Source organism: Phoca vitulina, unplaced genomic scaffold (genome assembly GCF_004348235.1).
Source record: "Phoca vitulina isolate PV1807 unplaced genomic scaffold, GSC_HSeal_1.0 scaffold3, whole genome shotgun sequence".
Lineage (NCBI taxonomy): Eukaryota > Metazoa > Chordata > Mammalia > Carnivora > Phocidae > Phoca > Phoca vitulina.
In genome coordinates, this window is record NW_022589706.1 from 2496424 (window position 1) to 2512467 (window position 16044).

The 16044-nt window shown below is 42.0% G+C and overlaps 1 protein-coding gene across 1 annotated transcript in view; it reads right to left on the reverse strand.

The window, feature by feature from the left end:
• Nucleotides 1-16044, reverse strand: part of CLNK (cytokine dependent hematopoietic cell linker) — a 76164-nt gene that overhangs the window by 41506 nt on the left and 18614 nt on the right. Inside the window, exons 3-6 of the mRNA XM_032399892.1 lie at nucleotides 15903-15940; nucleotides 11481-11625; nucleotides 10163-10269; nucleotides 4474-4519 (exon numbers count right to left, since the gene is read on the reverse strand). Of these exons, the coding sequence (XP_032255783.1) occupies nucleotides 4474-4519; nucleotides 10163-10246 (130 nt within the window). The 5' untranslated portion in view covers nucleotides 10247-10269; nucleotides 11481-11625; nucleotides 15903-15940. The remainder of the gene's footprint in view (nucleotides 1-4473; nucleotides 4520-10162; nucleotides 10270-11480; nucleotides 11626-15902; nucleotides 15941-16044) is intronic.

Genomic DNA, 16044 nt, shown 5'->3' on the forward strand with positions numbered 1-16044 from the left:
GAATATTGTTACCAATTCTTCTGTTGATTTTGAGTCATGGGTTGTGTCTGAAATAAATTTAAATCTAAAATGATAGGAGAATAATCTTAAATTTATTTCTAATCATCTCTGTGTCTCAAGGCTTGTTATTTTTCTCTAGAATACAATCCAAAGGATGCCAAATTCCATCATTTTTGTGATGTTTTGTGTTGCCCTATTCTGCCACTGGGGGACAGTATCGCCCATCAATTCATGTCCAGCACTAAACCTTGCAGAGTTTGGATGCGTGGGATAGCAGAACAGGAGGGGGAGTTTGCAGAATGGATTTTCCAGCAAAACGTTGGAAAACATTGCCAAGACCCTGGGTTCTGGTCTAGGCTCTGGTCTCTGTGACCTTGAGCGAGCCACTTCTCTTGCTAGATTTCCTTGCACAAAATGAGGGAGTTAAATCAGATTAACTCAAACTCATCTCTAATTCTAATTTTGTTGGCATCCAAATTCCTCTAAAAGCAAACTAGAAGAAAGGCCTTTTGATGGCATTATGTGGAATTCTATTTTGCTTCTTTTCAACCAAGCTCATGTTTCTGGATATACATGTTCAGTCACCTGTGCATAATTCTCTTTCGTTTCTTGGATAGTTTATTGTATTTCGTTATAAATTCATTCTTGCATATGGTATGCTTGTCACCTCAAAGAAAATTGGTTCACAGTCTGTGCTTGGTTCACATCTGAGGCAAAGAGAAATTCACTTTAACGTCCTTTATTCTCAGCATTAAGAAGCTAAGCCGCACTATATTTGGACATTATAGCTATCCTTCTCTGAAAAGAAGACAGTTTCTTCTGGATTTGTAGTGAGTGCTAATGGGCTCATCATACACAAGCTATACTACTATATTATATAGAAATACTTTGCCCCCAAATAAACTTTCACCCATTTTTAGAAATGAAAAAAAAATCCAAGCTTCAGGGAAGATAAGGTCTTGAAATCTGACAGTTTCCAGATAATGTCAGAATACGATTGCAAGAAAAATGACATGAAATGTACATTAACATAAATCTATAACTGCTCAACTTGATGAAAAATATCACCATAAAATTCTGTCATTGCTGAACCACCCAATATGTTTTTTTCCATGACATTTTGTGAGGATGAATAAATTATCTGAGAATGTGTTTGCATCAAAAATACAGAATTTTGTAATAAACACATAAATCATTCAAGCATTCTCCAGCAAGATGCCTGATCCTAAAAATGGGGGTATTCATATTAATTTTGACCCTTTGAGCTTCCTTCTCTGTGTGGTTCCTTAGAGCTCTGGGTGGTGATGGAGAACCATCAATTAGGGAAGTGAAGGAAGAGAGGGTGTAAAGAGAATAACTCTTACCGGAGAAGTTTTCCATGCAACCTCGCCCTACTCCCTACAAGCCTCAATTCTGGGAGCTCTGCTTTCACTGATGTCCTGTATGCGGTCTACATGGGGGGCTCCTTTTCAAAAACAGTCATATTTTTGCAGCCGTGGTCCCTGTACACTAGCCTACATTTGCTGCAAAATTGACAGCATTGACATAACTCTGAAAGATATGCCCTTGTTGTGCTTTCTTAGGAATTAGTTTGCTTTTCTATTATGGGCAATTAATATCACATAAAGAAGCATGATCCCCTGTTTGCTTAAACTACCAGAAAGCTGAGGAGGCGAGTCAGTAGTTTAATTTTAATAGAATGTAGTGATGTGTACCCGAGGATCCTGAATTTTATCTTTGCCTTAATGTTATAGTCTACCTAGATTTACACTAGGATTTTATTTTTATTTTCCTCTATTTTACTATGTAAGTTTTTGTTAACTACCCCAATATCTTTGTGAGCTCAGGCAAAGTATAGATAAATCTATGCATGGATAGTTGTGATACTGTGATTTATAATAAGAAATATATATTTGGTCCTAATCTCCAGGATTCTGCCACAGAGCTCATAAATCCCTTGGAATTTCCTAAGTGATGAGAACTATAAAGGTGTCTTTTCTTATGTTAAGGAGGTGACATTTGGACTGCACCTGAGGATGGTTGTGGGGGGATGGGGGAGCCCACAGTGTGACTAGAGAGTTGGAACTTTCTGTACCTCCCACACTCACCCCAGGGAGTGGAGAGAAGATTGAGATTGAGTTCACCTGCCAATGCCCAGTGATTTCATCAATTATGCCAATGTAATGAAGCCTCCATAAAAACCAAAAAGGTCAGAGTTTGGAGACCTTTTGGGTCGGAGATAAAGGAAGCAAGGGGGGGGGGCACACCCTTTCCCACATACCTTATCCTGTGCATCTCTCCCGTCTGGCTCTTTCTGACTTATATCCCTTTATTATAAACTGTAATCTAGTGAGTAGAATGTTGCTCTGAGTTCTGTGAGACTCTCTAGCAAATTAGTGGAACCTAAGAAGGGGGGGTTCACCTCTAATCTATCGCCGGTCTATCGGAAGCACAGGTGACAATCTGAGCTTTTGACTGGCATCTGAAGTGGGGACAGTCTTGTAGGACTGAGCCCTCAACTTGGAATCTGACGCTGCCTCTGGGTGGATAGTATCAGGATTGGGTTGAGTTGTAGACCCAGCTGGTGCCCAAGGACTGCTTGGGGGTGTGGGGAGAAGTGCTCCCCCAACATGCACGTTGGAATGGGGATTAGAAGCGTCTAAATAGGCCAACAGACATGTTGATACGTAGAATAATGGTCAAAGAAGCTTCTGCAATCAAAGAAGTGAAGTTGGATGTCTATGGTGAACTATAAAAAAGGAAGGACTTGTGAGGTCCATTTCTTGTCTGCTCTCATTTCTCAACGAGTGCCTGTGAAGGTTCTAGAATGATGTGCAGCATTTGTGTATCAAACGATTATGGTCTGATCTGGGATTCCTCGGTGCTTCTGGTCCCTTTCTCTGTCAAGAGGTGTGAAAATACTTTGTTTACATAATTCACCTGGTTTCTACGGACTAAAATACATGAGTTCGTGGAGAAGAGCTCTGAATCAAGTGCTGTGTACATTGAAGGTACTGACATTTTAAGGACTAAAGAGGCACTGATTTGGAAGCTCCTATTTTGGGGGAGTTTTAGGGGTGGTATGGAAGGGAGACAGACGGGTCTGTCAGGCTGTGAAGGACTGAGAGGAGGAAGGACTTGAGAACAGCTAGATTTTCCTGCCTCTGTGAATGCTCCTGAATTGAATAGTCATAAAAACCCTGCCCACTTCACACTTTAAAGAGGAGGAAAGTAAGACCCAGAAAGGTTAGGTGCCTTACTTAAGGTCACACAGCCAGGGAGGGGCAGAACCTGTGTTTTGGCTACTCTGGTTGCTCCTTCCACCATGCTTCCTGTTGTGGGGATATTCTGTGTGCCCCAGGATGCTCCTCCATCCTTTACCATCTCCATCTGCCTCTCCATCCCTGGGGTACCAACCAGCATGGACCACATATTGACTGCCCTGCCCTCTGGTTTCTGGTTGGGTTCAGTCCCTGCAGGAATTCAGAGGCAGGTTGGAAAGGGAAGTTGGTGGGCGTGCGTTCCTTTGGCTTCCCCTCTATGAAGCTCACTGGTGCTGGTGGTGTCCCTCCCCTCAAGGTGGTGTGCTTCTGGTTTTCTGTAACTGTCCCCTCATCCCTTTGGGCTAGGGGTGGTGACAGCACAACTGCTCTTAGCCCCAGTTCCCACATCATCCCTACACCCCACACACTTTTGTAAATAAGTTCCTTTGTAAATAAGTTTCCTTAAGTCATCCTAATTTGGGTGCACCCTCTGTCTCCTCCTAGGACCCTAACTGTTACAGCTTCCCATGAAAGAAAATGTGATGTTAATAATATGTTATAGAATATAGCATTAGACCCATAAAGGATGAAGTCGATATGTTTCGAGTACTGGGAAGTGTAAGTCATTGCCATCTTTTCCAGCTGGACATTGTGAGAGAAGATGGAGTATGGGGGAGATGATGAGAGGAGCTATAATGTGTATGATCCAATTAAATTGCTTTGGCTGTCCTCCATTTGTGCTTCCAGCACTCCCGAAATTGATTATTTCCTTTCAGCTTTCTACCTGTATCTTCATCTCTAAATTGAGTTGCTTTGCCTAAAGCTTTAAAAATCTGTTTTCATATGAATTAATCAACGTTTTAAAATTAGATTTCTATCTTGTGATTTTACTGGGGATATGCTTGGAGAAATAACTTAGTTATATATTTAATGCAACCCATATGTTTCAAAGCAATTCCTTTCTGAAATCGCACAGCCATGGAATACAAATTTTCACAATCAATTTCTTCATCAATAAGGTAAGGTGATAAAAAGGCTTAAGATGTGGGAGAGCCTTTCCAAAAGTAGTTATTTCATGAAGTATAGTCCAATAGATCATCTTGTTTACGATAACCTGTGACCACCAACAAAGATAACCTGTGACCACCAACAAAGTTCTTGGAAGCAAAGAAAATATCCTTGCATTTCAAACTTTGTAACTTGACTTTACCTTTAACATGTTGGCTTCTGGAATCCTTGAAGATGGGTTTGTCCACCTGTGGAAGACAATGTGGCACCATTATCTCTTCAGTTATGACTATGATACCATCGAATATGTTGCCACTCTGTATGGTTACTCCCCAGGGTCAAGGCATAAGTCCCTGGACTCATCATTCTTAGAGAATCACCATATGTGTGTAGTCGGCAGTCAGTCAATACATGTGAATAAATGCAAATATGTGAACCACCATGCCAGCGACCAGTGTAGTGACCTCTGATGGTGTTTGGCATAAAAATACTTGTGTTTGAGATCCAATCCTGCCTCTTATTGCCGTGAAACTTTGGGAAGGCATTTGTCATATTATAAGCCTTAAATTTTTAATCCTTTTAATAGGGAAATTAGTCAGTTCAGATCCTTGAGTTATTATGAAGACCAATATACATGGTCAAGGATGTGAGAGTGATCAAGCAGGCAGATGAGAGTGTGGCCATGTGTGGATACCCGTTTGGGATTTCACCTTCATCACGGGCCGGCTGTGAGAACATGGCAAGTCACTTAACCTTCTGAGCTTCAGTTTCCTCATTTGTGAAATTAAGGTAACAAAAGTACTGATACGTCAAGAGGATGGGGCGATTACATAAGACACACCATGCAAGGTGCCCAGAACAGAGAATGGCACCAATAAAGCTTAAGAGTTGTTAGCCTTCATTATTAATATTACTAAAGGCATTGGCCAACCATTAAGGGGTCTACAAGGGCTAGGCAAGAGGGTGAAGAAGAAAATGAAGATATCATGATGATGCCCAGGGTTTTTGAAAGCCTTTAAGCCTAGGTCAGCAGTGGTGTCTCTGATGGTTAATTTTATGTGTCCACTTGACAGGGCCACAGAATGTCCAGATAATTGGTTAAACATTATTTCTGGGTATGTCTGTGAAGGTGTTTCCAGATGAGATTGGCATTTGAGTCAGTAGACCAAGGGAGGCAGATTGCCCTCCCCAGTGTGGGTGGGCATCAGTTAATTCGTTGGGGCCTGAGTAGCATAAAAAAGGCAAAGGAAAGGAGACTTTTGTTTCTGTATGTGAGTGTTGAGCTGCGATATTGGTCTTTTCCTGCCCTAGACTGAAATTTACATCATTTGTTCTCTTGGTTCTCAGACCTTTTGGACTCAGACTAGAACTTAGGGCTAGTCTGTCTAGCTGTCTATTTATCATCTATCTAAGTATCTATCGTCTATCATCTATCATCTATATCATCTATCTCCCATGGTTCTAACCCTGACTAATACAGCTTGTAATGTCACTCTTTATTGGCATCAAGTTGAGGTAGACAAGGTGGATGGGGGGAGGGAGAAGGATCATTGAATCCCCTGTTACTTCTTACCCTGTGATGTTCAATGTCTAGTTCTTTTCCTCTGTGGAACACTGAACCATAGTATATGCCTGGAATGTGTGTGGCTCTTCTGCTGGTCCATCAGTCTAGCAAGAGTGGAGTGTCCTTTGGATGTTGTTATTGCTATGGCCTCCTTCAGAGCTTCCAGTTCCTTCAGTTTACTCTGTGGAGGCTGGGGTGCTGGATGGGTTTTTCAACATTCTGTTGCACCCTCAGCTTTCAGCCTTCTCTGTGTGCCTGCCTTATGGATGGGGTCTCTCAATGCTTATGCCCACCTCCCACTGCTAGCCTGGTCACAGGTGCAGTAGAGGTTCTCTCTTTCTGTCTTAGGTAGGCCTTGTGTGCTTGGAATCTCAGACATGGGGCTTCCTCAGCATTCTTGCTTTTCCCCTTTGGTGGCCAAATTAATTTGGTATCTTTGGACATTTGGATCCATTTGGCCCTTTTGTGTGTGAGAGCTTCTTTGCCCTGCACCTTCCCCAGCAGTAAGTGCCCTTGGATGGTGTTAGTATAGGATCCCAGGGCTGGGAATATTTTCTGACCCTTTCAAGGGGGCTACTCCCATTTTCGGTCAGATAAATATTTATTCGTGGCTACTGTAAGCGTGTATCAATGCTGGATTATGAGGGAAAAAGAAGAGTAAGAGCTTGGATTCTAAAGGGCTCAGACGTGCACACAAGTCTGAGCTCACAACATATTATAACACATTGTAACACAGATTTCTCAACCTCAGCAGCATTAAGAGCTGGGCCTGGATAATTCCTTGCTGTGGGGGCTGCCCTGAGTATTGTAGTAATCTTAGCAGCATGTCCGTCCTCCACCCTTAGACGTCGGTAGTACTACTCCGTCCTCCACCCTTAGACGTCGGTAGTACTACTCCGTCCTCCACCCTTAGACGTCGGTAGTACTACTCCGTCCTCCACCCTTAGATTTCCGTAGTACCACCCCCGGTCCCGACAACCAGCCTGTCTCTGGACATTGCCAACCATCCCCTAGGGGCAAAATGGCCCCTGATGAGGACCACTGATGAGAACCACTGATGACCATGCCATGATATGTCAAAGACCGCTTTGCACTGCTTCCTCCAGAAGGCTTCTCAAAAGCCTCTAGCTGGGCTAAGTGATGCAGCTTCTGTGAAGCATGCTCGCCTCTGTCTTAGCACTTCGCATTACATTGGAACTGCCGGTTTGGGCCACTGCCTCTTCCACTAGACCGTGGGCACTGGCTCATTTTTCATCCCCATCGTTGAGGACAGTGCTTGGCACATAGCAAATGCTCAATAAATGGAAAATGGGCAGAGGCTTAGTGGTTGAAGACAGTTGTAACCAACCTAAGGAGTCTAGGTTGGAACTGGCCTCTTGTCAGGATTAGTGAAGATGCCTTTCATAGCTAGTTGAATCTCAACAGAGATTACAGAGAATGCAGAACCAGTAAGAATTAACTCCTGAGAATGAGGCTATAATGAAAAATAGAATCTGCTTCTCATAAAAATGTGATTATTCAAACATTGGTCAAAAGAGTAAAACTGCCTCCTTATCTGAATTGAGGCCAAGTCCTTAATTAATAATCCAACCTCCCCCCACCCTGCCCCCTGGCCAAAACTGTGCTGAGTCTCCCATATCCTCTTTCTCACATGATTTCACTTGACTTGATATGCTGAGATTATAGTTCCACTTGCAAAGTGATCTAGCCGAAGGAAGAAATCTGTATTGTAACAGAAAGCTACAAAGATATTATGAAGGAAATATAAAGAATTAAGAATGGAGGCTTAAATTCTGGCATAGTTGTTTTAAAAACTCCAACGAGAATTATCTTTAAAAAAATTTTTCTCATAAAGGGATGCTTACATGTAAAGGGGGATGAATCGGTGAGTTCTGGGGGAAAGGGAAGCTCAAGTTTTTAGGTGAACATTCTCTATTCTTTCATAACCAGGCCAGAACTTGTATCTTTAGCCACTGGCCCAGTTGCTCTGCAATTCTTACTGTTTCCTGAACATGCTTTATGCTCCTGAGATGGGTGCCCTAAAGCGCCCTCCTCCCTGTCCCACAAGCCCTGGGGGTGCTGCCCCAGCGGCAGATCTTGCTGACAGTAGCAAATATTCACCTGAGAACTTTGAAGACCAGGCTGAAAAGGGGTTCCAGGTGGACAGAAGTCAGTCGAGCCTGGATCTCTTTTCCTATTAAACAGCTACTCATATTTCAAGATTCAGTTCAAATGATTGAGAGTTTGTTCATTTTCCTCCATCTAACCAATATCTCCTGAGAGCCTCTTACATAAAGGTACTGTGCTAAGTGCTGGGGCTAAAATGGTCCCTGTTCTCAAGGAGAGGTCCTCTATTGACCGCTTCATGGTAGGCACCGTGCTCTGTATTATTATCATTAACAGTGATGAGATTTAATAGCTAAGATAATAAAGGCTCAGAGAGGATAAGTAGCTGGCTCAAAGAGCTCATAAAAGTTGGAGCTGTTGGGGCGCCTGGGTGGCTCAGTCACTTAAGCATCTGCCTTCGGCTCAGGTCATGATCCCAAGGTCCTGGGATCGAGCCCCGCGTCAGGTTCCCTGCTCAGTGGGGAGCCTGCTTCTCCCTCTCCCTCTGCCTGCCACTCCCCCTCCTTGTGCTCCCCCCACCTCTCTCTCTCTCTGTCAAATAAATAAATAAAATCTTAAAAAAAAATTGGAGCTGTTAAAATGGGGATTATAATGCTCATCTTGCAAGGGTATTTTAAGGATTAAATGTCATTCATTCATTCATTTATTCATTCATTCCCATCTCTACTCAGGAAGACCTTGCTTGACTACTCTTACCCTGCTTTAATGATTTTTTTTTTCAAAGTATTTATCACTTAACATATTTCTATTATTTATTTATTTGTTTGCTTATTTATTTATTTCCAGTCTCTTCCTAACCAGTATGTAAGTTTCATGAGCATAGGGCCTTTGTTATTTACCAATGCATGTGGGAGCTTATCACTGTGTCTGGTCCATGGCAGGCACTCAACACATATTTCTTGAATGCATTTGTTGAATGAATGACTGAAGTTTAGCTTGGTGCCTGTGTAAAGCTGAAGTGTTCAATATTTCATCCCTCATCCTGTTCTCCCAAACTCTCTTGGATGTGTTCTGGGTAAATGACATTGCTTGGTAATATTTGTAGTTTCCTTTGCTTATCAATATTAACAGAAGCCCTCAAGTTAAATAGATAGACAATGCGAACAAATAATGCACAAGGAAGAATGCACTATAAATATTTAAAAGCATGTTCATGCTCACTAATAAATGTGGTACAAATTTAAAAAAAAGGACAGTGAAATCCCTTTAAAAATGTGATTAGTAAAGTAATAGCCAGTTTTGGTGAGAGTCCTGGGAGGCGCACATTCTCATACAGGGCTTCTGGGAGGGTAAATTGAAGCAATTTTTCAGGGAAGAAATTTCACAATATGTACCAAAGCTTTTTAAAATGTTTTCACTCAATGGTTAAGTAAATTAATTAAAAATCCCATAATGGGGTATGATAGATCTATAAAGATTATGCCATTAATGCTTGTTTATCATGTGGGAAATCATTTTATAAGCAGAACTTAATAAGAAAAGAAAAAAAAAAAAACCAGTATGTGACACCAGGACTCTCTTGCATGAAATATGTCTGCACAGAGAATACGGACACAAAACGTCACATAGCATCATGCCTGGTAAACCCTGAATCTCCAGGGGTGATTCATTTGTATTTCTGCATGAAGGAAATAAAAGCGTTAGCAAAAGTGTTATTAAAAATGAAATTCTATATATATGTTTAGAGCATTTGTATTTACAGGATATTTTCATAGGTCTCTTGTAACGTAGTGTTCAAATGGCCTTTCAAAGTAAAACACGGGAGGGATTTTTAGTCCTGTTTTACAGATGGGGTTACAATGGGGCTCAGAGAGGTTGCTTGACTTACTTCTTACCACCCAGTTACCAGCTGCCAGCATTGGGCCTACAATCTGGGCAAAATGATACGTTATTATCAACCAGATCTGAGTCCAAATTCTGCTTCTGGTAAAGGAGGCAAGCCTCAGGTGTGATGCTTGTGAAGAGTCCCCACCCTGACTCCTCACAGAAAACCTTCCCAAATGCTAGTTCTCTTCCCTTCTTGGTGCTCCTTCCCCAGGACCAAGATGTCAGCAGTTACACAAGCCAGTTCCCCTGCGCCTCGCTGAACTCTGCGTGCTCATCACCAGCAAGATGCCTTGGGCCTGAGAGGTGGGGAAGCTCTCAGCTGCTAAGAATGGCCCTGCCCGTGTTTGGTTCACATGGCCAAATCTGTACTCACTTTTTCCAGCCCCATCTGTGTGTGCCAGGGATGGTGCTCTGTGGGGACAGAGGTCTTGGTGTCTAAGGGATGGGGAGTGTCCATCACACCCTTGAAATAGCGTGTATCTGTGAAAAGAGAAAAATTCAAAGTCTTACCTTATGTGGACTCAGCACATTACAGTTTACAAAATATGTGCATATATACCAACTCATTGAATCGTCACAATGTAGGTATGAGGCAAGCAGTTGTACTTTGGACAGATTAGGAGATGAAGCCCAAGGAGGAGGACATGTATTCCTCCCAGTCCGTATGTGTAAATACCAGAGTCTGGACTTGAGAATCCTTCACTCTCTCAGCCCTGGGAACTCTTGCTCATCCTTCAAGTCTTGTGCTGTGTCACGCTCTTTGCAAATCTTTCTAGATCCCACCCATCAACACCCACCCCTGGTTCTTCTTTCTATATTACACGCCTAATATAGCCTATCCTATTTATCTGTTGATCTTTTTGCACCTGCCACTGGATTGTGACCTTCCTGAGAATGGGGTTCATGCTTTGTTTATCTTTGTGTCACTTGATCAGTCCTAACACCATAACTGCACACAGCAGATACTCAGTAATTGCTTGCTGAGTGAATGAATGAAGGTGTTTCATCATTATTTACAAGGTGATTCTTTCCAAAGAAACTTCTGTAGACTCATCTCAGTTGGTCAGGTCCTCAGAAATCACAAGTGCTTCCTTCTCTTTTCCCTTACAGCCCTGTTCTGTATCTACAATTCAGAGAATTTGCTGAGGCTGCCCTGTGTGCCCCAGTTGGAAAGAGGCAGGGTGGATGTGAAATTATATCTTCCCTACTCTTAAAAAGCTTGCCTTTGCTGCCATGTCCTGGGGCTACATATATGCTGGCTACCTATAAAACAAGTCAGCCAAGTTGAAAATTCTTCCCTTTCATGCTACTCTCCATTATGCAGACTCTGTCTTAAATTCCCATGCTGCCCACAGCCCTGCCTGTGCACCCTCTGCCATGCTCACCAGTTGTTCCTAGGACTCAGGAAGAGCATCCTGATAGCAACAACCTGTAGTTACAGAGCTCTGACACTGTGCCAAGTCCCCTGGTGAGAACTTGAAAGAACTCTCAGGGGGTAAGTTCTGTTATTATGAACACCATTTTCAGGTAGAGCAAATGAATTTTTTAGGCTTGCTTAAGGCCATACAGCTAGTAAGCCATGGAGGCAGGATTTTAGCCTAGAGTTGTTTAATTCGGAATCTGCAGCTTTAATTGCTGTGCAGTATTGCATCGTGGACGTGCATTCCCAGATTTTAGACCCCAGATGTTACCTGCATATTCTGATTCCTTTATAGGCCTGGCTGGTAAAATTTGTACCGATTTCCACGCCTGTACCACGTGAAGCTCAGGGTCTTCGTAGTCGCCATCCTTGTAGTCTTTCACTCCATCCAGAACTTCCGCAGCAAAGTTCCTTTCCTAAGCAGGAGGGAATGGTTGAGTGAGTCAAGGGAAGGTACAGTCATGACAAAAGTGCTAGCTAGGGGAGTGGTATAGATTCTCTTAGCTGGAAACATTTAAGAATCTGGGATCTGGGCAGTTAAATTCTTGTGGTAGGCAGAATCCTAAAGATGTCCTCAAATATTCCCATTCTTGGTTATTCGATCAAATAAGAATCTGGGTGCTGCTATGAAGGGACATTGAGGATGTACTTAAGATTACTCATCAGCTGTCCTTAAAATAGGGATATTATCCTGGATCACCTGAGTGGCCCAATGTAATCACATGAGCCTTTCAAAGCAGAAAGGAGATCTATTTGCAGATGATGGGATCTTGTATGTAGAACATTCCAAGGAACCCACTAAAAATTACCAGAACTAATAAACATTTCAGCAAGGTGTCAGGATACGTGGTCAATACACAAATTTCAGTTGTATTTCTATATACCACTAATGAGCTCCAAGTCTGAACACTGGGGCTGGCAGGATTGGGTACCACTCAGCAAGAGATGTAATCATCATCACAGAAATTCTGGAATCTTCACCTATGTGTTGGGATTTGGATTCAGCATTGTGCCGTGTTTCAGCCCGGATACTAATCTCAGTGGTCTTTCATACAGAAAGATCCCTTGTCTCTCTTAAAGTTTCCGCTAAGACTCCAAATGGCCATGGCTATGAATAACAAGTCCAGTTACAAGAGATTTTCATGCACATCCCCCAGTTTGGCCATCATGATTAAGAACTTATATCTTTCTTTTACAAATATAGAACCTGGGAATGGTGACTTCTGAAAGCCACACAGGCAATAGGTGCCATCGATGGGCAGAACCAGGTCTTCTGCCACATCCACACTAGAATCCAGTGCCAGGTATTAAAATTGTTCTGAACCTAAGATGAAGAGCGAAGAGTCTAGGGCATTCCTTGTGTTGCAACATCCATAATTTTGACTTCTAACCAGAGAGTGCAACGGCAAACTGTGTGAGCTGGGCTCAGAGCCTGAGTTTTTAAGCTCCTTTGTTATTCTGCAGAGAGCATTTCACTTCTTCCCAGCCAATCCTAGTCACACTACGGGAATTGGGCAGCCCACTAACTCTTTCTTTGGACTCCCAATTATTTTATAGTCAAAGACTGAAGACTTAAAGTTACTGCATTATAGCCTTAACTATATCTGTTTTTTTTTTTTCCCATAGTAGATTCTTAATATATGCTTGTTAAATGAAGTACATAAAATAATAGATTTTAACTAGATTTACAGTGTAATGACGAGTATGATTTAAAATTTTTCATTTATACTGTAATTTTTCCAGTTAGAGATATCTTTATTGGAGGCCACTTCAAATTTATTTTTGAATTAGATGATATACACATGCACTAATACAATCACTCAGAGTTAAGAGTGATGTTGGCAACCAAATTTAAATGAGACAATGCATGTAAAATTTTGAGCAAAATGCCTGATGGTCGGCACTCAATAAATAGTAGCTATAAATATTACTGTGGCAGCTATACTAAAGACAATTGCGGAAATTCAGAGATAAAGCAAGGTCACCGATCCTCCTCTTAAAGCCCTTCTAACGTTTGTTAAGGACTTTATATGTGCTAGATGCTTTATGTACTTTATTTCGTTGTATAAACACAACAATCTAGGAGGTGGTTTTATTATAGTGGAGGGACTTGGAATTAGAGGCTTGTGTTTAAATTCCAGCTCTGCATGGTTCCAGTTCTCTAGGGTATGTGAGCAAGTTGCTTACCAGCCCCAAGCATCCAGGTGTATAACTTTTTCCATCATTGCTCTGTCAAAGCCGTTTGGTACAAGTAAAGCCACCGTCCGTACTGGGCCTGATTTCCAGGCCAGCAGGAGTGCCGTGGGGACTCACCAGCCTGTCTGGAAGGCCTTTTAGGCTTTCCTTGGGCTCTAAGTAACTCTGCTCATTTGATGCAAGAGTAGGTCGGTGTTCGCCCTGGGACAGCATAAAGGAGGTGGGCTCCCTGAAGACTACAGGTTTGGCTTTCAGTGTGCTGCCCTTGATTCCTATCTGAGCGCTCCTAAAGGAAAGCGAGGCTCAAGTCCTATAAGAACTGAGGGCTTAGGCAAGTTACGAAGTTATAAAATTCTAGGGGCTCAAGTCTAAGAGAACAGGGACCAACGCAGTGACCCAGTGGTAGGAACAGAATAGAAAGGGAGAGCTTGATGACCCAAAGGAAAGAGGTTAGGTCCCTGAACACAGAGTTGGAGTGGGACCATTGGAAATGTTGCATGGATACTGTGCCCCTACTAGCCAGGCATTGTGGCTATGAAACCCTGCCTTCTTGGGCTGGTCTTAGGAGTCAAGCAGGGCTCAGACAGGAGTTCTTGGGTGGGAAACCAGGTAGGATCAGTCTACTTGGGGGCAGCATGGATTCAGGATGGAGTCACCCACTCCTAGATCTAAACTGTGGGTTCCACTTTATTACCTTGGGGAGGTTACTTAACCCCTCTGACTCACATGCTCAGTCTGTAAATTGGGGATGGTTAAATCTGCTTTATTTGGTTGTAGTCAGAGATTAAATGCTGTCCATAAGGGTTCTACTTTGACACCTGCCCATGACAGGAGCTCAGGACATGGTAGATCCCTTCTCTCTAGTTAATGTACTGGGTTTTGGTAGAGCTGAGTGCCCAGAGCAAAGCAAGGCTGCCAGGAAGGGAACTCCAGGGGTTTTCACAATTAACCTGGCAAAGAGGGGGAAGGTGGTCGGGCTGTTCTCCATCAGAACTGCACAAAGAAGTAAGTTCTGACCTGGACCAACTCCTTTTGGGATTTGACAGATGGATATTTGTTGCAAGAGCATCATTAATGTACTATTATGGCAACTACCAAGACTCCGCAGAGCACAATCTCTTTGGAAAATCTTGGACCTGCTGGAAGAATCTGAGACAGAGCCCATCTTTAGTCTAGTCCCCTTGCTAGACTTTGTGGGGTCAGGACACAGAGGGACACCAGGAGGGACAGCAACCACCACCCCAGGTCTGTAGAGAATCTACACACCAGACACTGAGAATCTTGCCCCCAGGACCAAATATAAATATTTTGGCTTATCTCTTTCCAGATTGAGAAAGAGACAGAATTTTATTTTGAATATAACGAGGTGCATCTATTTATCTAATAATCTATTACCTACCTACTATCAATAGCAGGGATTCTTAACTAAAAACTCAGTATTTTCTGTCCATAAGTCTCCTACTTTATAAAATATTTTGTGATTGATTGGTTGATTGATTGATTATGTGTGTGTGTCCTAGGGGGAGGATCCATAGCTTTAGTTTGATTCTTAAAGAAGTCTTTCAAATAATAAAGAACTAATGATTTTACAGGCAGATTCTCTCTCTCCCTCTCATCTACCTATTCCATATATCATCTATAGACATGCTAGTTAAAACTATTTAAATTATGTACAATTTAACAATAAACTTATAACATTAGGTAGCTGAGTTCATGTTATAAATTACAAATTTTCTTTAGTCATTAAAATTCTTGTCAGTACTCTTAATGGCTTCATCATATGAATACATCATAATCTAATCAATGTTTTTTTCTCTTATCGAATATCTGGAATGATTTCAGTGTTTCTGTTTAACTATATTTTTATAAAATATAAATGAGTATGTTTACATATTAATCCAAATTTCAGATTAGTTTCTTAGTTTAAATTCCCAACCATAGGATTATTGGGCCAAAGAAAGTGGACATTTTTTAGGTTGATTGGTTATTATGAAATGGCTTTCCAGAAAGTTAGTTCCAATTTAATATTTCACCATGAGCCTTAGGAAGTGCTTTTCTCGTCACATCCTTGCCAGCACCATGTGGTGACATTTTCATCTTATTTCATCTTCGCAGTGGCCATGTGAGTTAATTTTTATCTGCATTTCATAGCTGAGGAGTTGGAAGGCAGTTTTTTTTTTTTTTGCCTCTCTGTCTATTAATGCCTTATTATCCACTTATTTTTTCCAATTTAATTAAGAAATAATTGAGATACATCACTGTGTATGTTTAAGGCGCACAGTGTGATGGTTTGATTTACAATGTATATTGTGGGAAGACAGTTTATACCCAAGAACTGAAATGCAGGTTTCTCTGCTAGGAAATCATGCCATTTGGAGAAGTTTGTTGTCGTCGTTGTTGTTGTTGTTTTCTTTAAATTCATCAAGTACCTTGAAAAGAGCCACTCACTTTGTCATGTCAAAGACAGACAAGTAGGGAAAGGAAGCGGCTGACTTACACATTCGAGAAGAGGCTCGTCGATAGCCCGGGACTGGCCTGCCAACAGAAGTAGACAAAACGTTACTGCGAAACGTGGAGAAGAGTGGGGTCGCCTAGGGGGTACAGCCGGTTAGGTCACTGACTCTCGGTTTCCACTCAGG